Below are 24,225 nucleotides of genomic sequence, written 5' to 3'. Positions count from 1 at the left end.
TTTAACTGCTTAAAAACAGCTTTAAAAATGGCCTTAAACTGCTTAAAACCAGCTTTAAACTGCTTTAACCCCCCCACCCCGGCTCACCCGCAGAAGGTGGGTGTGAGGGGGCTGGCGACATCTGCGGGTGCTCTGGGGACCTTTTTGGGGGGAGACTAGTGGGGTTTTGGCAGCAAAATTGGGGGGATTTGGGGGGCCCTTTGCCAGCAGATGGCACTACGGGCTTAAATATCCTCAAAGCTGTGGTTGGGTGGACCCAGTTTTGGGGTGCTGCTGGGTGCCTTGGCCGGAGCGGGGTCCCCCAGTGGCAGCGATGGGCTTTTTGGGGACAAACACTGCTTTTGGAAAGTGTCTTTTTTTTTTTTTTTTTTTCATTTCGCTTGTGAGTGTGAGGCATCCGGGTGCTTGGTTTTCCCAGAGACCAAGCGCCCCTCTGAAATTTGGGTGGAATTGGTCAGTGAAAATTGCATTTTCCTGGAGACCAAGCGCTCCTCTGAAATCTGGGTGGAATTGGCCAGTAAAAATTGCGTTTTCCCGATGGTTTTTGGCGAGGGGACGGGCTGGCCCTGCGCTGTCGCTGCCCTCTGCGCTGGGGTGGGTGGGCAGGAGGAAACTGGTTCGTCTGGGGCGAAATGAAATGTTTTCTTTTATCTATATTTTATTTTTGTGGGCATTTTTTTCCTCTTTATCTATATTTTGGGTTTGTGGGTTGCTTTTTTTAAAAAGAAAAACGGATTGAAGCAGCTGTTCCTAAATGAGACATTATTTTGAAACAAAAAGTTAAAATATTTAATTTTGGAAATGACAGGAGACATCCTGACCCTGTCACATCCCCTGTGTTTTCCCCCAGGCACCAAACAAACCCCTCGATTCAGCACACAGGGACAAAAGTGGGTTTTTTAGGAAGAAAAAAGCATTTATCCTGGGAAATCTCCCCCTTTTCTTTGCAAGGCATTCAGCAGATAGAACCAGCTCTTTGCTCGAGCGGGAAAAATGAGACGCAACCACCAAACCCCACTGTTTAAACAGGGTTATGATTTAAAAATTCTGGTTAAAAGGGATGAAATGCCTGTTACAGGATAAATTCAGCCCAACTTGACGCTGTGCCCGGAGCATCCAGCCCTGGCACCGCACATCCCCACCCGAAAGCGGCCGGTGCTCCTGCTTACCGCCGTGGGTGCTCACGGTGCTGTACGCTGCTCGGGCCCAGCTTCTGCAAGGAAAAAAATAAGAATTAAGAATAAAAATTAAGAATAAAAAGGCAGGGAGATGCCTTTGCCTTGCCCTCTCCTGCTGTTTCGGCTCCAGGGGATTTCCCTGGGGTTCAAGACGCTCCTGCTCCCCACACCATGTCCCCTGAACCTTTCCCCAAGAGCATCTTCTCCCTCCGACTCCTTCAGCAGCATCGGGGAAGGTTATTGGGGAGTTTTTAAGGACCTGAGGGACAAATCTCCTCCCTTCGGTGACCTAGACGTCACCCGCTCAGCTCCTTGGCTGGCCAAACCCAATTAATTTCCCCAGCTGTACGTGGAGTATCCTCGGGAAAAAAAGGGAAGAGCTCAAATGGTCACACGTAAATAACATCCTCGTATTTATTATTCTTTTCCCTTTCAGTGAGGAGCAATATTTCAGGCCCCACTTTACATTACAAAGGAGCAAAGAGCCCTTCCTCTTCCCCCTGCCTGCCCTCCCATTGTGAAACAGCTTTAATATCTTCCAGTTATTATTTTAAGCCGATTTCCTAAGGAAACGGGGCTCATACGATTACATGCCTCTGCATCTGTCTGCCTGTCTGTCTGTCAGGCTTCCCCCCGGCACAGTCCTCAGCCGTGCTCGGCAGAGAGGCTGCAGACTCGCAGGTCAAAAATTGCAAAGATTTTGTGAAAATCGAGCGCAGGGAGAGGAATTCCACCCCCGAGCCGCTGTTCTGCGTTTAAGTGAGATAAAAACACAGAGGGTCATGCGTTGCCCCGAACACCCACCCCCCCCCACCCCCCCCAAGAACATTCGGGGCAAGGCAGGGGGGGTTTCAAAGAATCTGGATAATATTTGCTATGAATATGTTTAACCACTAACCCCCGGGGGGACAAATGTCGGCGCTATCCGGCCATCTGGTCGCCGTTGCTGTAATTAAATGAATGAAAACGACGCTAGCGCAGGCCGGTCGCAGGGACGTTGGCAGAACAAATTAAGAGCGGCAGTAAAATTGGATTGCTCTGTATCAAATGTCCAAATGCCATTAGGCGGGGAGAGGCTGAATCATCTTCAATTTCTGTCTGTAGTACGGGAGGTACAATTAGCACCAATATTATATAATATAATATTTAAGGTAATTATACAATATTATAGGGTATCGACTTCTAGTTTGGGATTAGCTATATCTCAGCAAGATGACTGCTGCGTCTTTTGGCTTAGAGTAGGGTATTAATCTTAAAGAATTGAAAAACACCCGTATAAATCTCTTTTTCCCCCCTTTTCTTCGTGTCTGGAAGGCTCAGCCTTTGGTGAAGCTCCCCTGCTCTGTGCTGGCCCCACTCATGGGCGCTGGGCGGCTTGTTGCCGGGATCGGGGAGGCGGACAGGATCCACGCCGAGCAGCCCTGCCCTCCCTCGCTAACCTGGCTCCGTTTTTCAGCGCTACTTTTAGGATTAAACATCACAGGAATGGGTAAATCCAGACCGTGAAGTTGGTCGGGGCTCTGCCGAGCCGGTAACCAGCCGGGTCTCCTCATGGGCAGGTGTCCGGCATCACCGCGCGATGCCAGCCGTTCCCCACGGCGCGGTGCGGTCGGACGGAGGAGTTGAGGGCCACGCAGCAATTCATGAGCCGAACGGCTCGGCCACGCTCGATTTTGTAGCTGTTGTGGTGGAGAAAAGCCCAAGTTTTCTTTGTGCGGGATCAAAGCACGGGTGTCTGCACCAGAGCACGCCCGTGTCTGTCTGGGTTTTCCTCCGTCTCTGGTTATCCCGTGCCAGGGGAGCGACGAGGACAGAGACGACTACAAAATGTCTGACATCAGGCTCTAATCTCGCTCTTTCCTCACCTTTGGGCTACGATACGCTCCCTTTGGGGGTTTAGGAACGCCGGTTCGCAGGCAGCGCAGGCATCTGCCCGTGCCCTGCCTTTGCTCCACGCCGCGCCGTCCCTCCAAAGCTGGATCCCGCAGGCCGGGCCTTGCCAGCAGCACCGCGGGCGGTGAAGGGCGCGCTCACGCACGGCCTGCCTGTCCCCAGCCTGTCGGGGAAAGAGGCATTTCCATCCCGCAGCCCGCAGCCAAGCCTGCCCTTAGCGCTCTGGGAGAGACTGCAGCTATTTAACTCCTTTTCTGCCTCCATTTTGTCGTTTGTCATCATCATTGCTACGAGGAGGCTGGCTATCGCCCGTGCAGATCTACACGCAGCCACGGCTCAGAAAGGAAAGAACTCTTGCCTTTCCGAGACTGCTTTCTCCGAAGGTGCCCGACACCTACGTCCAGGCAGCCCATCTCCCATCCCTCTCACCATCTTCTGCCCTCGCGGGGAGGGAGCCAGCCCAAACCTCTCTCGCAGGCACCACTGGTGCTGCTCTCACGGAGCCCCGAGTATTTGATTGTTGCTGAGGCCGCCCCTCGATGAGTGGGTTCAGTTTTGGGCCCCTCACTCCAAAAAGGCCATTGAATGACTCGAGCGTGTCCAGAGAAGGGCAACGGAGCTGGTGCAGGGTCTGGAGCACAGGTGTGATGGGGAGCGGCTGAGGGAACTGGGGGGGTTTAGTGTGGAGAAGAGGAGGCTGAGGGGAGACCTCCTGGCCCTCTGCAACTGCCTGAAAGGAGGGTGCAGAGAGGGGGGATGAGTCTCTTGAGCCAAGGACCCAGCGGCAGGCCAAGAGGGAATGGCCTCAAGCTGCGCCAGGGCAGGGTCAGACTGGCTCTTAGGAAGGATTTCTTTGCAGAAGGGGTTGTTGGGCGTTGGAATGGGCTGCCCAGGGCAGGGGGGGAGTCCCCATCCCTGGAGGGGTTGAAGAGTCGGGTTGACCCAGCGCTGAGGGATCTGGTGGAGTTGGGAACGGTCAGTGGGAGGTTAATGGTTGGACTGGAGGAGCTTCAGGGGCTTTTCCAACCTGGATGGTTCTGGGACTCTGTGAACCGCTAGATCCTCCCTAACCAAACCGCCTCTCCCTTCCTCTCCCAATATCCATCACTTTTCCAGATAAAATCATCAAGCGCAGCCTTGCGCGTTGCTCCGGTTGCAGTGTTTGCTGGATCCCCAGCAACACTGTGGTATTGTCGGTTCGCTCCGTGGTTTGCACCCCGACGTGACAGCGTCACGTCCGATTAGCGCCAGGGTGTTTGGGTGTGCTGAGATTAGCATATGACTTTTATTTTTTTCTCAGGAAAAGGCCATCCCTGTTGGTAACTCCATTTGAGGACTGTGCCCTTTAAAAGGCGAGTGTGGTGAAGATCCTGCGCCGAGTGAGGCGGGCGAGGCGTGGCTGGGGCGCGGGTAGCGTAAAGCACCAACCTCAGGGTCAGGATTTTGCCCCAGCAGCAGCTTCCCCCAGGTCAGACATGTGCAAAACAACTCGGTGTTTGGTTTTGGGTTTTTTTTGTGTTTTTTTTTTTTTTTTGTCAGACTGTGGGATCTGTGGCACCAGGACACGATAACAGCTGGAGGATTTCTGCCCTGGGCGCCAGGTCAGCACAAGCCCCGCTCCGCAGCAGAACCGCGGTGGTGCAGGAGCTGGGGGCTTTGCATGGAGCCTGCTCTTGTCTTACGGCTGCAAAAAAACCATGCAGCGTTTATCGAAAAGGAGGGATATTCATCTGCTACAACTTCAAATCCCTCCCACAGCAGCTTTCAAAGAGTTTTGTTTTCAAAGGCCCCTTCTGAGACTGAAATCTGCCCTGAGACTGAGTTTTCTGATCTGAGGGAGAGGGAGAAACGTGCTGTGAGACCCGCACGTGGATTCTGATTTCACTTCAGTAAGGAAACAGCATTAGTTCAGCAAAGTCGGGACTTCTCCCCGGCACTTTCCATGCACAATGTGCTGCTTTGCCTTTAACTTCAACCCCCCTCATACATTCCTCCCGTTGTCCTCTCCTCCGCCTCTGGTACAGGGTTGCCTTCGGAGCCCATTAAATGCTTTACAGCCGTTTCTCTCCTTGCCTCCATCAGAGGCATTTTCCAGTCCAGCTGTCACCCTTGCATATAATGAAACCATTTTTCCTCCTGTCCCCAGTGAGTTTTTACCAATGCAGCGTGTCATCAGCTGCTGACCAGGTTTTCCTCTCCAAGCATTAAACCCTCCTTTGGCTTCTCAGGTTTTGCTGCCCCTCTACCTCCTTGCTCCTCTGCCTCTTGATTTTGGGGGGGTTTCTGTGGGCTCCTCCTCTGCCTGTACCTCATAACAAACACCAAGCTCGCCCAGGGCTTGCGAGTGACTCAAACGCACCAGGTGGCGGGTGTTAACTTGGGAATCAGAAAGTCTCCCAGTCATCACAATCTTGCCAGTTGTTTTGTCCTGCATGTTTCTAACTTCTGGCATTTCTGGTGGATCCTGAAACTCCACTCCAGCTTGCAGTAGTTCATGCATCTCCATTTTCTGGGCTCCTCCACATCCCTCCTGCTTGGCCCATCACGTCCCCTTGGGTACCAATAAACTCTCCTTTTGCCTCCAACCGGCCCAACATGTTGGATGTGACCTCCTGCCCCTCAAGCGAGACGGGATCGTCGCGCTCGATCTGCGTTTACACAGCCCCAAACACACCGGCTCCGGTCCTTGGCTTGTGCCCAGAGACACCGCGTTAATCCTAACAGTGATAATAATTAAAAAAACCCAAACAAGGATGGGTTTGAATTTCCCTTCCCTAAGAGGAACTTTCCTGAAGCACTCGATTTAGAAAAACGCGGCTTGTTACTGGCTTTTGTTTGTGCGAAGGCCCCTGAAGAAAGGGGCTCTGTGGGCTCGCAGGACCTGGCAGGACAGCAAGTTTCCGGGCTCTCAGATGTCGCGCTCGCCTTGCCAGAACGTCTCGGCTCCTCATTTTCAAGGCTTTATTGCTTATGGCGGAGCAGTGGGCGCGGGGAGCGCAGCCTGGCACAGCCCCTTGTGCTGGGGGTTGCTCAGAGGCCGGCGACAGGCACCGGCCGAAACACGGAAAATTCCACTAAAACGTGATAAAACCCAACAAACTTCTCCACAGGGAGGGAGGTCAAGAGCTGCGCCGGCTGCCCACAGAGGGTGTGGAGGCCGCTGGAAGCCCCACGACCTGTGCGCGGCTCCGGCGGGCCCTGAGGGGACTTGGCCTGCCGCCGCCATTCCGCGCCTCTGCCCGGCGGCAGCGGGACGGCGGCGGCGCCCCCCCCGCCCCTCCCCGGCCCTTCCCGGACTACATTTCCCAGACGCCCCCGCGCGGCGCCGCGGGAAGGCGGGGCGGGAGGGGGCGCCGCGCGGAGGCTGCCGGGAGTTGTAGTCACGGAGGGTGGGCGGGCGGGGCGGGGCAGAGGGCGGGAGGACTGCACGTCCCGGCATGCCCCGCGGGCCGCGAGGGGGCGGGGCCGGCCGGGCGGGCGGTCCCTGAGGGAGCCGGAGGCGGCGGCGGCGGTAGCGGCGGCGGCGGCGATGTCGGTGCAGGTGGCAGCCCCCGCCGTGGAGCTGAAGGAGCTGAGCGGCCCCATGGATAAAGCGGCGGGGCCGCCGTGTGAGCCGGTGACCCCTCACCCCCCCGGGCACGGCGTGGCCGCCTGCTCGTTAACGGTTACCGAGCGTGAGGCGGCCCCGGCCCCCTCCTGCGCCGGCGAGCGGCCTCCGCTGAGCGGTTGCCCTGGGCTGTCCGCCGCCGGGTTGCCTCCCGGTGCCGCCAAGGTGCCTCAGGCTTCGGCCATGAAGCGGAGCGACCCGCATCACCCCCAGCACCGGCACCGCGACGGCGGCGACAGCGGCGGCGCTGCGGCCGAGGCGCTCGTCAGCCCCGACGGCACCGTCACCGAGGCGCCGCGCACCGTCAAGAAGGTAACGAGGAGGGGGGGGACACCGCGGGCCAGCACCCACCCACCGGCGTCGGGGGGGAGTGAACGGGGACCCCGCACCGCTGCCGCGGACACCTCCCCCCTCCTCATACACACACACCGGGGAGGGGGAACCGGGACGGTGCTTGGGGACACGGCGCTGCCTCCCTCCGGGCAGGGACCGTCCCGACGTGGGGGTCCCCACACGGGTGCTCCCGTGGGGGTGGCTGTGTTTTGGGGACACGCTCCTCTGGGGATGTGGGGTCCCGGTCCGCTCCGGAGCACACGCAAACATTGGCCGTGGATGTGCCCACGGACACGTGTGACTGGCGTGTTCCTGCCCGGTGCGTCCGTGTCGGCTGTAGGCGTGCCCGGAGCTGTGCCAGCCTCGTGGGTACACGCTTGTGTCCGCCAAGGAGCGTGGGTACACGCTGGGTGGGGGTACCCCCACTCCTGCACCCCCAGGGGGGTGTGTGGGAAACGCAGGTGCCGGGTACGTGAGCTCCCGGGTGCGTGTGTGGGTTCACGTCGCCGGGGTTTATCTGCTTGGAAATACGGATACGTGCCAGATAAAAACCGTACAGAGAGGTGCCCATCACGTGGGTACGCGAGGGAGAATCCGGATGCTGGGTGCACACTCACCCGGGAGGGGGTCTGGACAGGGTGCCCCGTCCTCGGGAGCCTGTCGGGGTGCGTGGGGTGCACGCTGTGTGCCGGGTGTGCGCTGTGGATGTGGCCAGTACACGCCGTCCCCTCGAACCGTGCCTGTGCTGTGAGCGTGTGCCCAAGCGTGTGTCTGCCCCACAGCTGTGCTACGTGCACCCATATATAACCTCTAGATGTGTACGTTGGGTCAGTTGCATATACCCCGGAGGTGTATACACACATACAGGAGTACATGTAGCTGGTTACGTGTGTTTACAACAGTTTTTGTACTTACACGTGAACACGCAGCTCGGTGTCCTGCCTGTCTATGTACATCCACTTGTGTATGTGTGAACCCACCCATGGGGAGGTAAGTACGTAGATGTGGGTGTGCACAGTTACATAGTGCCTGCTGGTACGTATATGGACACGGATATAGATGCGTATGTGCATGTAGGTGCCTATATGCGATAACTATAGGTGAGGGTGACGTGTACCTGCACGTGGAGGGGACGTATAGCTGCAAGTTGCTGGCTGAACAGGAGCCAGCAGTGTGCCCAGGTGGCCAAGAAGGCCAATGGCATCCTGGCTTGTATCAGCAATAGCATGGCCAGCAGGGACAGGGAAGGGATCTCGCCCCTGTGCTCGGCACTGGTGAGGCTGCCCCTTGATGAGTGGGTTCAGTTTTGGGCCCCTCACTCCAAAAAGGCCATTGAATGACTCGAGCGTGTCCAGAGAAGGGCAACGGAGCTGGTGCAGGGTCTGGAGCACAGGTCTGATGGGGAGCGGCTGAGGGAACTGGGGGGGTTTAGTGTGGAGAAGAGGAGGCTGAGGGGAGACCTCCTGGCCCTCTGCAACTGCCTGAAAGGAGGGTGCAGAGAGGGGGGATGAGTCTCTTGAGCCAAGGAACCAGCGCCAGAACAAGAGGGAATGGCCTCAAGCTGCGCCAGGGCAGGGTCAGACTGGCTCTTAGGAAGGATTTCTTTGCAGAAGGGGTTGTTGGGCGTTGGAATGGGCTGCCCAGGGCAGGGGGGGAGTCCCCATCCCTGGAGGGGTTGAAGAGTCGGGTTGACCCAGCGCTGAGGGATCTGGTGGAGTTGGGAACGGTCAGGGTGAGGTTCATGGTTGGACTGGAGGATCTTCAAGGGCTTTTCTAACCCAGATGGTTCTGGGATTCAGTGAAGTTCACACTGTTGGATATCTGTAGGGGTGCAAACAGGCGCACGTACGTGTTCCTGTCAGTACACGTGTACACGTACAGATGTGCATACGTGTCTATAGCTGCACACACACTGATCGGGGTGGGTGTATATATACACAAAGGCACACACACTCCCCTTGGATGCCTACATGTGGGTGCAGAGGAGCTCCCATGTCCATATAGGCACCCATGTGCCACGTGCTCAGACCTTTGCATGTCTGCCCACACCCAGCTGTTGCAGCTGTAGACATCCTATAGACACATACACATCCAGACACACCCAGGCAGCCCTGTGTGGGTCATGCATAGACATCCCCACGCCTCTGCACACACAGATGATCCATCCAATGTCCACCTATAGATGCACTTAAGTCCACTCTCAGAATCCCAGAATCATCTCGGTTAGAAAAGCCCTTGAAGATCCTCCAGTCCAACCATGAACCTCACCCTGACCGTTCCCAACTCCACCAGATCCCTCAGCGCTGGGTCAACCCGACTCTTCAACCCCTCCAGGGATGGGGACTCCCCCCCTGCCCTGGGCAGCCCATTCCAACGCCCAACAACCCCTTCTGCAAAGAAATCCTTCCTAAGAGTCAGGTCTCTGACCTGTTCATGTTGACCCAGGCACGTCCAAGCTCCTCAGGTGGAAGCACCCACTGATGTAGATACTCCCTGGGTACACGTACCCTCCTATAGATACAGTCTCCTATAGATACATCCATACGTCTCTCCGTGGATGGCTGTAGAGAAATGCACGTTTTCCACAGAGACTCCTGAGTTGTTGGTCCCTGGCACCCTTCCCTTCAGAAATCTCAGGAGAGGGAATTCTCCCCCATGACGGACACAAGAACTTTTGGGACTGTAGGGGAAGAAGTGTTCTTGTCAAAGGGGAACCTCCCTACTCATGAAACTTTGGGGTGAAACCTTAATCTATACATTGCTGGATGTCCACCCTCTCTCGCTGTTGCTCTGTTATTTCCTCTCCCTTTGGAAGGCCCAGGATGAGGGCGTTTGTCTCCATAATCTGTGTGGCTTCCCTCCAGTGGGAGTCTCTCCTGGAGACTTGGTGGGAAGGAGCATATCGCTGTGAGGCAAGGTGTGCCCCTGAGGAGGATCAAGGGCTCCTGCATCCCCGTAGAAATCCCTGCTAGGGGGGTAAAGGACATTTTTTCCACTAAGATTGCGACTTCTGTCCCCTCTCCATTTGATATCCTAATCCCATCTCTTCATTTTTATGAACCCTCAAGGTATCCATGTTTCTCCTCAAGTGTGCTTAATACGTCCAAACCCTTCCCTTATCCCTTTCCTTTCTTCAACAACAAAAAGATGTTTCTCCTTGCACCCCCCCTCCTGAAGTCCAGCTCTTGTCTGGCGAGAGGAGCGCAGCGTTAGACACGTTTGCATCATGAAGTCTGGGAGGGAAGGGGCGTATTGATGGTCGTTATCCGAAACAGCTTGGAGGAATCTGCATCATTCTCCCTGGATACTCCTAGTAGCAGCAGAGGATGCCTCCTCAGAGAGGAGCAAAGGATGCCAGGCTTTCAGGAGAAACCTGGATGCGGGAGGAACAGCCAGGAAGCTGATGGAGCAGCAAAACTCCCCAGCTGGCTCCCTTTGCTTTGGGTGATGAGTTTGTTTAGGAGCTGACAATCTGTCTGGTTGCTAAAGGAAGCGCGATGTGTTGATGGAGGGTATCTGGGAGTACATACTGTTCCTTCTCTTTCTTTTTTCCCCGGTACTGTTGCTTTCCAGTGACTTCAGTGTGTGCGTTCCAGAGCCTTGAGAGGTTGTTAGGCGTTTCATTTACCAGATTTACAAATCCAGAGCCCTTTCCGCCGTTTCTTAGGAAGTCGTGTTATTTAAATAAAACACCAGATTTGGTAGCCATAAAATTGTTCCCAGTCCTGTGACTGAAAAATTGGGCATGCGGAGCCGAAGCATCTGTTGAAAGAAGGTTTAGTACAAAAATAAGTCTAAAAGAAGCAGATAAATTTTTTAGTCAGATCCAGTAGAACTTTGCTTTAGGACCTGAAATAAAGGTAGAGGTCTATTTAAAAGAGATAAGCGAGATCATATCAGTTTGGTAGGGAAACAAGTTGTAGTTCTTACAGTGTTTGCCTGGAAGAAAAAAATCTCAGTAGATTTTTCCTGACTGGTTTGTATATTAAAAGTACTGTTTTTTCTGGGTGTGTTTTTTTTTTTTCCTTTCCTTTCCTTGAAATTTTATCATGTGTTCTTGAAGTAATGTGTGAGCAAATGTTTATTTCATCGTTCTGACACCAGCACAGAGTTCCCAGTAAATAGCTGTGACTGTTCTTTCCTCAAATACCACTCTTCTTTTAGAACTATTTTTATGGTGGTTTAGTATTTTACGTATGCCTGTCTGCCTTTAGATGTGCTAATTAATATTTTACCTTGATTGAGTGGGGACAATGCGTGTGCCGGACCGGTGAGTGTTAACAACTTTGCGAGTTTGTATTTTTATTTATTTAGGCGATTGCTTCATTTTGTTGTAATATTGCAGCTGATGTAGGGCCCTGATTCTGCAGTCTTGCACACCTGCTGGTACAAGACATGCCGGCGCTCCTGCAGATCCAGAGGTCAAAGTCAAGTACACTGGGCTTGCGTTCATGGCACCTGCAGAGGTGGTTTCCGTCAGATTTGGGTGAAGATCTCTGTAATCACGTTTTTTGTTTTCTCTGGGTTCTTGCTGTAGATCCGCGCTCTCGAGAAATGGCTGGAAGACCTCGTTTGGGAGATGACATTGGACTTGACTTTTACAGCTAACTCTGACTAATGGATGTGGCTGTGACCTTTACGTGCGTCTCCACAGGTAGATTTAGCTGGCCCCTGCTTGTCTGGCGCTGACTGCCTCTGAGAAGGTCTGGTGAGCCGGTCTTTGCCCTGTGTCTGAGACTGATGGCCTGAGCTTCAGGGGTGCTCCAGACCTCCTCCTGCCTCTGGCTGCGGGTCCTCGCCCTCTCCCCTTCCCCTCCTGCCAGGTTCTCACGTGGTTCTGAGATGAGACAGTTCAGGCAGCTCAAACTAAAAATCCTCACTTTAAATTGGGTCAGTTTTCTGTGGGCGTGATTCCCTCCAACGTGGGGTCCAAAAGAGCCGGGAATGGTGCGGGAGAAGTGGCACGAGCAGGTTGGTGGGGATGGGAGGGATGGAAAGGCCTCTCGGTGGCAGCTGGGTGCTGAATTGGCTCGGCGGTAGCGCGAGTCTGCGTGAGGGGGTGCTGGCGGCAGCTGGCTGGGGTGACTCAGGAGGTGCGTGGTTTGTTCTGCCGTCCCCGCTCCCAGCGCGAGGTGAGCCGTGGGGCTGAGTAACAGTTTCAGGTGTCCCGGGCTAAACTTATCCGTGGATGTGAGTCAGGGCCCTGACTCACAGGAATTGTTTACGGTTTTAGATGTGAATGGTGTTTTGGTGATCAGATGATCGTTTGTTGGCTTTGGGGGGGGTGGCGGCTGCTTATGTTTTGTGTTAATTCTTAGGGCAGTCCTAGATCGAAGCAGCCGAAAGTTGCAGCACTTCTGCAAATGTCGTTGGTGTGCGAGGGGTGCCACCCAGTAAAGGGCTGTAATTAAGACTCCCCGACTGATTAGCTGGGTGATCTTAGCCCTGTAATGACAACTCTGTGCCCCTCTTTCTGGAGCTGAGAAGAACATAAACAGATGCACTTCTTGGTTTAATGATTCTTAACTGCTTGGCAAGTGAGGCTTAGTAAATGCTTGTACACCATACTGGGAAGTTTAAATGACAGCAATTGTGTAGCTGTGAAGTTTTATGTTGAGTATATACCAATTTACAAACCAAAAGGTTATTTTATTTTAATTTTTTTTTGTCTCAGCCGCTCAGTACAGAAAGCACAACGTACTCCTTGAATTTCAAGCTGTGTCCTTTTGCTCCTTAGCAGCATTAAAACGAGGGTTTCAGAATTGGAAGGGATTGATTTGCCGGTTTGTCGGTGCTGTTGATTCATGTAGTGGGCTAGAGCAGAGCACAGCTTGCTTTTCCAGAGCTACGCCGCCTCTGCAGTGCCAGCGGCTGTAGAAAGCTGTGGCTTTTGTCTCTGGGCAAAGCAGAAAGCGCAGGGCGTAGAGGTGTTTGGTAACGAGGTGCGCATCCTCGTGTAATGTCGCTGCTTGAGCATAACCTTTCTAAAACTCCTCGCTGTAAAATTCTCCGGTGAAGGGATTACATCAAAATAAATGCCTGGTGCTCGCTAGACTGGCACATCACCTGACTGGTGAGCTGCGAGGGGAGGTTTTGTTCTGCTAAGGCTATAAATGACTCTCATGTGGCTTGTCTAAACGATGACTCTGACCTTGACTCCCAGCAGATTTCGTTGCCTGCTGTGAAAGCGCAGCTTTTCCCTTGTAAACGTGTGGAAATTCCTCGTGACGTTCCCACGTCGTTCTGTGGGGCAGAGGGATTTTTTTTTTTTGGCGGGTGCGTGCTCCGTTAAGGATTTCTTACGTGCTCGTGCGTTGGGTTTCTGTTTTCTCGGTTTCCTTCTAACCCCTAGTGATCGCTTATGCTAGGTAATAAATGTTTCCCCCGGGGCTGAATTCCCAAGTGCTGCTGGTAATGAGTGTGGTTTGAATGCTGTTTAGTAAAATCTTGTCATTGGAGGCCATATTCTTCTATTACGTAGAATACTCGTGGGTCTGTCTCCCTGTGAATGCGTGCGGTTTAATTTTAGAAGGTGCCTGCGTGCGACTGCTTGGAACTGTGTACAAAGATCAATACGTCAACCTTTGGGATGGAGGCTCGGGGACAGGAGAGAAGATAAAAGAAGATCGGGGGGGAAAAGTGATAGAAAAATAATGGCTGTGAATGCGGGGAGATGGCAGGTTATAAAACATAATGACGTGGAGATGAGAAGCCGGGCTGTGGTTCAGGGTACCTCAAACTTGCGTTTTGCTGGGAGGTTGTGGCACTGTAGCTCTGTTGCTTTCTTGAGTGAAAAATGTTGAAACACATAATGATCTTTGTGTTTGTCCTGGAGGGACAGAAACCTGGTATTTGAATTTACAAGCAGTTAAAAGCGTGGTCTTAGCTTTGGCCCTGACTTGGCGCTTGAAAGATGAGCGAGGTAAAGCCGTTACGACTTTCGGAGCCATGTTTGACCTTTTAGGTTTTCTTTTTAACTCTGTCTAGTGAATTGTAAAACAATGGGGTGATTTAACTCAAACAAGGAAGAGATGGAGGTAAAACTAAAAAGAAAGCAATCTGCCAGATAGCGCAGAGATAATAGGCAGATTCCTCCGTATGACTGGATGACCTGCAGCGTTGGTGAAATTTGAAGAATACGAAAGACTGAAAGAATTGCTCCAAATGTTCTGTAGAGCTACCGCAGTGGTAGGGGACAAAAACTAGCCACCTAATTTTCTTCTTTGATACTTATGCTTCCATTTTGCAGATTCGAGGCAGAGGTCCAAGAGTAGAACCTCAGTCACATGAGGGAAACGTCCTCCTTGAAGTACGATGGCTGATGTCCCGTTAAATTCCTACCTAGATGAGCTATAGGCAAGCTACAAAACCTGAGTGGTGAGTGGAGGAGAGACAGCCTGAGAAATAAGGTCCAGCCTCTAAATAAAAATACTGGAGGCCGCTTGCTTTACATCCCAGCAAAACTGTTAGGTTCTAGGGCTTCAAATGAGCAATGAACTGACTAGGAGGAAAAGGGTGAATTAAGGATAAAGTGAGCTTTAAATATTTCTTGCACAAAATCCTCTGTGCTCAGGTCTGCAGTTAGAAGCGTTTGCAGCAAAAAAATCCCACAGAAATGCTTCAGTTTCAGTCTAGAGAAGCCGTAATGAAGTTAATTTCTTCCCCTCTTATCAAATTCTTATCAGTTCAGGGTCTTTCTCGATAGAAGGTTTGTAAATACAAAGCCAGAAGGTGGGGAGTCTTACTGCCGAAATCCCGTAGGAGCAGTTGCTGTCAGTCACTGATGCAGGCTGCAAAGAGGAAGGGAAAAATTGTTCGTATTTTTAGTTGCGGCAGCAATCTTGTCTTCTGTTAGAAGCAGTCTTCTCGAGATTAAAACGAAATATTGCGCTGAGGTGAAGAGGAGTGAAGGTTTGGTAAATTCTGTTTACTCAGTTGACAGGAGAAACGCTGTAGTGCCTGCTCGCAGGAGTGCTTGTGCCCACTAACTGTGTACTGAACGCCTTTAGAAATATTTTTTTTTTTTTTAAATTCTGTTTCTAGTTATATTTTGGGAAGGCCAGTGTTATCAGAGTATGTTGGCTTGGCATTTTTCTTGCATCAAAAAATTGTGCAGCTATTCCTAAAGCAGGAATCGAGCCTTGCAGACAGAGCTCTTGATGAACTACTGGCTAACGAAACTTTGAAACTTCTATTTTTCGTAGTTGCAGCTCATCTAATCTGTGCTTACTCCAAAATACAATTCATAGAATGAAGAGTGCTGAGATTGGTCAGACGTTGTAGCTTCTTAGTCTGCAAAAGTGTACCTGAAGCTGATTAAATTGCCGCCCTGATTTACGATGCTTCTCCCAAAGTATGAGCTTTCATACAGCTTGTGCTGCAGAGAGAGCCTTTAATTGTTTTTTTTTTTTAATTTATTATAGTACTGTTATTGGAAAATGTATGTGTATAATTAGATAAATATCTATTGAAATATTTTTTATTTCTATTATAGTAAAATATGCACAGATGTCTCAGGTGAAATGGTTGTTAAAGAGAGCAGAGGCTTCCGAGTGACTTTCCAGAAGACTCGGTGACCAGCAGGACAGTTCCCTGAAGTGAATGACATTTGCAGGCACTTTTCTGAGAATCGAATGACATGGTCACGCTTGTGTTTGGTTTACGCCTGAGGTGAAAGGCTTTTTCTGCAGATGTAACGTTGGAATGCTCGAGAATAAGCAAGGAGGGGTGAGAGCTGAGAATGAACGTTCCTCTGCACCCCTAAAAAGCTCACCATGGCGCTGGCACGCTTTGTAGAGTATTTTCCAGCTTCATCTCGGGTTTGTAGCTGGGGTATTACGCGCTGAAATTAAGACCACTTGTATATTTGGGGTTTCCACTCTGAAGTGAGACGATCTGACCTTTTTCCCCCCGATGTCTCGCGTCGTTACTAAACTGCGCTGATCCCTCTGGCTGGGGCTGGAGCTGTGAGGGCTCAGCACTTCTGAGTTCTGCATCGCGAGCCATGAAAAGACGATGATCTCACACTTAATGGCCAGATGTGAAGAGTTTACTGAGGGTGTCTTGCCTCGCGTTGCTGAAGACGTGCCTAAACAGATGCCGGCGGCCCCGCGTTTGCTCTGCACGCGCTGAATCGGTCAGATATGAGTCACTTCAAGTCTTGCTCTCCCGGGGATGTGTCAGCGCTGCGCTGGAGCCGCCGCTGCCGCCGTGCAGCTTCGGGACGGGAGCTGGCTTCTGTCCACCCACCTTCAGCTCCAGTCTGTCTGCACCTGCCTGCGGAGACTTGCCTATAGCAACTGTGGCAAAGAAAAATACAGAGTTTAATTACGGAGGGCAGCGTTTAACAGCCTAACCAAACCCCCTTGTTCTTCTTGAAGTCTCCTGCCTCTTTCCCCGTGCCCTTTGCAGCTTCCCAACACGAGAGGCAAAGCGTCAGCAAAGTCCAACCCTGAAACCGTGTTCTGCCCACTGATGGGGACAGGTTCTGGAAGCAATAGTGCGTGTGTGCACGTGCTTATTTGCAGCATGTGTGACTTCAGGCTGAGTGAACAACCTTAATTCTGGGATTCTCTATTTTTGGTCAGCTTTCCAGCCTTATTATTCTTCTAATAGCATTTTTAGCATTTTGCTATGCAAAATGTTCGAATGCGGCTGACCTTACTTTAAATTGCAGGGGTGGCAGTGTTGGAACTCCAGGTATTTTATTTTATTTTTTCTCCTGACAGAGCCTTAAATAGGCAGCCAGTTGCATTTTTCATGAGTGTCAGAAAAAAGAGGGAAGGCAGTTGAAAAATTAGTTAGCTACCCAGAACTGCTGAACTGCTATTTCAAATTTTATTCCAAAAGCCAGTATTTAAAAATAGAAGTAGCATGCACATGCCTTCATCTGACAGTTAGGAAGCTTTGCTTGTTATTTACTTCACAGAGGTGAAGTGATCAACGTTTAATCCTGAAGTTATGCGAGAAAAAACAGGGAATGGACTGTTCTCATAAAAATGACTCAAGGACCGATGCAGGGGAACAGCTCACTGCAGTTCATGCTGGTATCTGTTCCCAGCGAGCTTTCCTTCCAGCTACCCCAAAGCTTGCTGACTCAGATTTGGTGTTCTCTCCATGACTTTTGTTTCATGGAGGTGGGGAAATCTGCTTGGATCCTTGTCAGTATCTAAGATCATTTTTATTGTTTGCAGAATGCGCTAACGTGTGTTTGATGTGGATTTTTTTTTTTTTTAAAAAACCCAACCCAACCTTCTACATTCTGGGATGAGAGATTGCTGCCATAATTTCCAGTGTTTCACATCAACCAGTTAGGTATTAATTGAGTTGGCTTTCTGTAATACTAAACTGCTGTAATTTTTCTGCTCTTCACTGGCATTGAATCCCACTTCAGTCTTGTTATCTGCTGTTGGCGTGTGAGATTCAAGAGGCGATAATAAAATCCTTTTTGTTTTCAAGTAATGTAAAAAGTAGTTGGTTCTCACAAAGATTTGATTCGGGTGCATGAGGTATTATTACTTTTATGTGCTTTTAGCGAGTACATCGAGGCTGATACTTGGCTTCCCAGGATGAAAGATGGGATAGAAATGAAAATGCTCGTGTGCTCCCGTCATGTGTTCAGCTTTCCCTTGGCTGCTTCGGAGGCGGTGGTGGGTTGTAGAGGTGACGAACCGGGGTAAAGGCCAGAAGGCAAGGAGTGATATTTCAGAGATACCGAGTGTACGTATTATTTTTGTATAATTTTTTATTTTTGGACTGTGATAAGCCACTTGGCAAGTTCAGGCAAACAGCCTGAGAAGCAGCAAGTCAATAGCTGGGGAACTGCCACTTTATTTCATGCCCTGGGTGCTGCAAGGTGGGTGCTTGCTTTTCCCATGTGCTACGCGTGCTGAGAAGGTGAGAAGTTCACAGGGCTTTGTGACATTTGCTGTTACTGTTTTGAGAATTAATCTTCTGTGAGGCTGCTTTTGAAAGTCCAGACGCACAGTAGCGATATGTCACGCTGCTGTGGTTTAAACCAGCGGGGAGAGGGGACGAGAAACAAACAGCTTGGGCCAAGAGGTAAGCTTTGCTAGGGTTTGGGCCTGCGTTTGTCTGTAAGGTGGTGCTTTCTCCTTGTAAAGTTAAACCTGGACTCCAGCCCATCCTCCGGCCTGCAAACCTGTTAGAAATGGATTATCTTTTGAATCCCACTACCCTGAAAATGAAGTCAGCCTCAAGACATTATCCCAGTTGGTGTCAAATCCCGTGTTTTGTTATTTCTGTACACGTTCCAAGAGGTTTAATTCTGTAAAGCTGAGTGGAGATGTCAAGAAGCAAACATTCATTGTGGCTTTGTCTTTTTTTTTAAGTATCTTTTTTTTTTTTTAATGTGTAATTTTAAGATCTTTTTGTGGGAAAAATTAGGGACTAATTTTTGGAGCTTTAGAGTGAACCTAGTTTGGTCTTCAGCATTTTGGAAGAGGCAGGACAAAAAGAATTATTGGCCTTCAAGAAGGACAGAGTTAGTATTTATTTGACCTTGGTAGCTGACTCTAACTTTTCAGTTCCTTTAAGTAATGCTGGTGGAAATGGCTCTTTCGGTAGCAGAGATGGCAGCGGTGTGGCCTGAGTGCACTCTGACTCTCCTCCCTGCCTGGCCGTGTCCAGGTTTCACCCGTCCTTCAGACGGGAAGTGACTCTGGTAGCGTTTGGAGAGGCCGTTTGTGCAGCCTAAGCCAGGCCAGGCTTTCCTCTTAGCTATCAGTTACCGTGTCCTCACCCGATTTTTGACAAGTATCGTCTTGTTCTGTTACTCTCTTTCTAGAATAGTGCTGCAAGGGTGGTTTTCCCACTGGCTTACCCCGTGGCTCTCTGCAGCCGTGCACGAGTCCTCGTCTCCGCTCCACCAAGGACTCACCTGTATTCTCAGACCTTTTCCCAGCCTCCTGTTCCCTTCTCCTTTGGAAATCAGTGTCCTAGTGTCGTCCTTGATGCCAGACATTTGTTAGCGCAGGAATGGCTTGTTTGGAACCGCGTCTTCCGTATTGCCTTTGTGCTTTGAAGGAGGTTGGCGCGATCATCTGCAGAGCTGCCCTTTATCCTTCTCAAAGTTGTTCTCTGGACGCTAGCGGAAGCCTGATGATGGCAGGGGGTGGTGAGATGGTAACACCCCCTTTGTAGCACGCAGCTTGCTCTGCTCTTGCACTCAGCTAACCTGTTTTCAGCCTTTTTCTGACACAGAAATATAAAACCGAAGGAGATTGGAGTCTGGAGACTGAAGGTCTTGGCTTGGGAAGGAGCAGGTAGGCAGTGCCTGGTCTGGGCAGAGGCAGAGGGTTTGGTAGGAGGACCTGCAGCGCTGCGCTGTTGGTGTCGGAACGCAGCTCCCAAGGGCTGGAATAGCAGCTAACTCTCTCTCCTTCCCTGGCAGCTTTTCTAATCCCTGTCAGCTTTTATCCAGCTGTTTTCCTTCTCTAGAACCCAGGGCCTTCTGGGCTGCTGCGAAGGCCGAACAAGCAACATTTCCGTGTCATAAGGCAGTGACTTTATTTCGGTACCCTAGATCTTGCATCCTCCCAAACAGGTTTCTTTTTTTCTGGGTTTGGATTGAGAATTAAAAGTCATCCCAATTTACCTGTTAGAGCTCGAAGTAATTCTGTACACGGCCAGAAATGAAGGATTCCTAGCTATCGAGTTACAAAGCACTAATAGCATGCCAGAGCTCTGCACGAATATTAGCTATTTCCTCTGCTTCTGCTTTATGAACACCGCTGTGATCTATTTCTTGTGCTCTGATGGATGTTGAGATCTAACCTGCTGCCACTGAGGCTGATGACAGGAGAGCTGCGGCTTAGGGTGAAGGTATTTTAGACTGCGGTGGTTTAAACGCTGCTGTTAAGTGTTGCTGAAATATCTACAGTCTTCCATGGGAAATCTTATTTCAAGCTTAAATAGAAGAGTGGGGGTGGTGGTTTTGTTACCACCTTAGTTTTCCTGCCGTAATCATTATTTCCTAACATAAGCGTGAATTTTAGCTGGTGGGAAAAAACTCCAGAGAGGAGAATAACCAAGCAACAAAATAAATAGTGGAAGAAGTGCTGAATACCAGACTATCCCTGATTTTTGTTGTCTGGCTTTGTGATGCATTTAAATAATGCACAGATGAGCACAATACAAGCAGAACAAATGAGGCTTCAATACGAGAATTGTGGGAGGGGAAGTCTATTAAACTACTGTTGCATCTCCTTGCCAGAGCAGTGTCCTGCCTTACTGGGTAACCTCCCCAGCGCCGCTGGTGTTCGCAGCTCAGGTCAAATTAGTGGTATCTGCATATTCTAGAAATGCTTTTTAATTTCTTCTTTGAGGTTTGCTAACTGAAGGTGTTACATTGCACGTGGCAGACTTCGCCAGCTCATACGGTTCTCACCTCTCTGCTGCGTTTATCAAACGATAAGGTATTTTCCTCAGTCATCTATGCAGTTTTTGACCCATGTGATTCGTCCCTAGCCACATGAGGTAGAAGATGTTGTAGAAAATGGGATTTTATGGGACATTGTGAAGCAGCTAATCTTTTTGAAAGCCTCCATTGTTTGCTGTGCAGGAATTAAGTCAAAGGAGTGCCTTGAGAGTGCGGCACAAACTACATCTCAAAGGGTTCCCAGGCGTAAGTCAGTTAGGACTATGCTGGTAATTTTTCCGGAGCTGAGGACGGGGTATGCAGCTTCTGTATCTACATTATCTCTAACGAGATACTGCAAACAGAGGAAAAATTTCTCTTTTTGCTGCTCCTTTTAAAGCTAATGCAGGATCGTATGGGACTACAGAAAACAGCCTGCAGGGTGGCTCACCAAAGCTGATACTGCTAAAGGTCAGATTTTGCTGCTTTTTTGGTTTGCCTTGGGGAATGATGCTGGGTTTTGGACACTTAAGGTTGGAAAAGAGAAATGTAACGCCTTCCGCACTTTCCCGGGGTAAGAAATGGAGCTGCATCCTGTTGTACCTAGCGAAGTGTCCGTGCAGACATTGATACTGGTCCAGGGGAAATTCCGGAGAGCAGAGGTTGTGAAGGGGAAAAAAACTTAAGAAGAAAATAATTTGTATTTTAATGGGGAGAAAAATTACATTTGGCTTTACTATCCTGGTCGTTGACGACTAGATGGATGCCTGTGGAAGGCCTCAGTCTCAAGTTGTCCTGCTTTCAAAAGCCCTGGAGAGAGGATCCAGACTGGCTTTGTGCAGCGGGAAGAGATTTTTTTTTTTTTTGCCTGTTACATCCTAATGTGGTGGGTATTTAACTCGCCCTCCACCGAAATGCTTGTGTTTGAATTGCTTAAGGACCACAGATGGAACTGCGTAGCGTTTATCTCTTCTACCCTGTGCCTAATTTTACAGGCTAAAGCCCAGAAAATAAGACTAGAATAGCTTTGGGGGAGTTTCTTTGTCTAGACTAAGGTCAGCTTTGCTTATTACAGCTGTGTTTAAATTACAGGAGTATTTTCCACACAACTTTGCCGGTCAAGTATGGGCGGTGGTCAAAGAAGGAACTTAGAAGTTGCAGTCTGAAACCTCTTCCTGCAGCTCGTAGGCTCTTACGCCAAACTTTCCATGCTTGATACTCCAGGACTGCCGTGTTGTTTTTTTTTTTGTCCCAACAACTAGGAGTAGTTCTTTCGGCACCTTGGACTTGGTATGACATCATTGTACTTTTTTAAATTTTTCCTTTATGAGAAAATTTGGAGGACCGTGTTTGGCTAAAAATAGTATTTAATTTTGGTTCTGCTCTGGCTTGGGCTCATCCATAGCTGCCGCGTGGATAAGAGTGACAGAGCACTTGCTGGAGACAGATACAGAAGAAGTGTTTCCCTGAACAAAACAGGTTTTTTTCCCTGTTTTCTTCTTTTTATGTCAACATCCTCTGCAATAATCCAGGTTTTGAAGTTTAAATTTAAATTGGGTTATTCCATGCTAATGTTATGCAAGATTCCTGATTAGTGGTGTGGAGTCGGAGTTGTGAGACTACTTGGAGCAATGATGGAATTAAAGTAACCGTGGCAACCATTATAATTAAAATAGGCGTCCTTGGGAAGCGAGGCTGTGTGTGTCTGTGTGTACACATTTGCTGCATTCATTCCCGCCCTGTGCGGCGGCACGGTGTTATGTAAAATGTTTAGTGCCCCGGCACTCGACGTGACCGTACCGGTTTCTGAGTGCATCTTTTGTGAGCCCTTAGCCTCGCTGACCCGCTGCCTTTTCTCTGAAAAGCAAAAACCTGTTCACTCCCTCAAATTTATTTCTTCAACATTTCTTTCTGTAATATTTCAGCTCTCGAGTACAGTTGGAGTGCAGAGCTCGGCGTGTACCAAATCCCTTAAGTTTTCTGAGTAATCGTGACGATGCGTATGTGGGTTCACGGCGGCGAGCGCAGCCAACTCTTGTCTCGCTTAATGGTTCCTTTAGGTTGTGTGAAGAATCGGTTCCTATAATTCAGGCTAATTATACCAACTTTTGGCTCTTGCAAAAATGCAAAGTTAACAGCGTGGTTCGGCGCTGTTATTTCGATGCGTTTGGCAACGGCTGCTTCAGATGTTTATACCGCTGGAGAGCAGAGGAATAATGGTGGGGGCATCCGTAAATGCCAAAGCTGGGGTAAAAAGCAAGTCGTTGTATGAATTTTCAGGAAAACCTTGGGGTATTGAGCTGCTATAATGCTATGCTGCGCTTTCAAAACCCAAAGCTTTTTTCCTGTTGTGTTTTTTTTTTTTTAACCTTTGTTTATGTGCATTTTGTGTTATTTTTAAGTGAAAAATCACCCCGACATTTCTCTTGGTGCATTCAGCAGCGCCTGTTCAATCGCTCATTCTTCCTTTTCTGTATTGACCAATATTTCTTGCTGGTGACTCCTCTGTTAATTTTTAAATTCTTCCATTTTTAAGTTCTTCCATTTGTGGAACAGCTAGTTTGGTAGTCTGCCTGAAACAGAGGATTTTCAAACAGATAAATTGTCTCAGTCAACATCTGGAGGAGAAGGAAGAAAGGGAGAGAGAAGGAAAGGGCAGGGGGGAAAGAGTTTGTTTTTTTTTTTTCTGGGTTGCTACCGTTCACCGTTTGCTATCTCAGGGATGTTGGCTTGCGCTTCTCTGTCTTTCTAGTTGTCAAGTCAGATGAGAATATTTTAGAGATCCTTTCTGCTGATCTTCAGAGGAGTTGTTGCAGGCCACATCTGAAAATTACGCTGGCTCTGTCCCTGCTGTGAATGCAGGAACAGGACCCCACCGTGTGCAGGCTCCTCTGCTTCTGTTGGAAACTCTGTTCCTGATGGGTGTAAAGACACCATAAGGATACGATAACGAAGCTGTCGTCACCAGGAAATGCTTTACTCACAAACTTTCTTTTGTAAATACCTTTCACGCAGCCTGTACCCATAATGTTTAAGCTGAATACGGTCCAATTGATACAGCAGTAGGAGTAAAAAGAAAAGGAGGAGGAAAAAAAAAAAAAATCTAGTTTTGAATCTTGCTTGAAATTTTTATGTTAAATCCCCGTTGCTCGAGAGGTAGAGGAGAAGTCCAGAAAAGCCATCTGTGTAGTGAAGGCTGTTTTAAGAGGAGTTGCTGGGTTGTGGGAAGGGATAAGGCAGTTGCATCGGTAGGGAAGAGGAGGAGGCTGGAATGGGTCTCTGGGGAGTCTTCAGCAACGAGAACGATTTTGAACTGAAAAGTAATAAAGGAACAAGCGATGTTTGGTAGATGAATGTGTTTGTATGGTTGCAGTCTGCTTTGTTACTGATATGAAGAACAGTGTTTTGCACGATACGGGTGCCAAAAGAGCTCGGTGGCGGGGGAAGCCATGGTTAAAGGAGAGCAGGCTGTTATTAATGGCATTTCTCGTGTGACGTGCTGCAATCTTCATGTCCCAGCTTCGGTTTTATGACACCTGCGTGACCACTGCTAAACAAATTCTGCTGTAAAATAGTGTGAGGTTGTATCTGAAGCTGGGGGGGTGTCTGAGTGGCACTGAAGATCCACAGTAGTGCAGGGAGCCTTCAGAAGGGAGCTGGCTAGCTGTCACACAGGAAAACAAGAAACATTTTCTGCTAAAGCAGGTCTGTGTGAAGCGCACGCACGAGAAGCGTCTTGAGAGGTAAGTGTATCCTTCATCCGGCAGCGTTCACACAGAGAGGAGCAGATGAGTGGGTGCCAAATGGGTCTTTCTAGGTGGAAACAAAGCCCGAAG

At 49.8% G+C, this 24,225-nt stretch overlaps 1 protein-coding gene across 1 annotated transcript in view; it reads left to right on the top strand.

Moving 5' to 3' along the window:
- The first annotated feature begins 6,535 nt into the window (after window positions 1-6,535).
- The window catches only part of AHCYL2 (adenosylhomocysteinase like 2), a 110,133-nt gene continuing 92,443 nt past the window's right edge, over window positions 6,536-24,225 (top strand). The window contains exon 1 of the mRNA XM_074828139.1: window positions 6,536-6,990. Within this exon, the coding sequence (XP_074684240.1) occupies window positions 6,601-6,990 (390 nt within the window). The 5' untranslated portion in view covers window positions 6,536-6,600. The remainder of the gene's footprint in view (window positions 6,991-24,225) is intronic.

The sequence above is a fragment of the Strix aluco genome, chromosome 5 (genome assembly GCF_031877795.1).
Source record: "Strix aluco isolate bStrAlu1 chromosome 5, bStrAlu1.hap1, whole genome shotgun sequence".
NCBI lineage: Eukaryota > Metazoa > Chordata > Aves > Strigiformes > Strigidae > Strix > Strix aluco.
The sequence above is the reverse complement of the archived record's forward strand: the minus strand, read 5'-3'. Positions and strand labels throughout refer to the sequence as shown.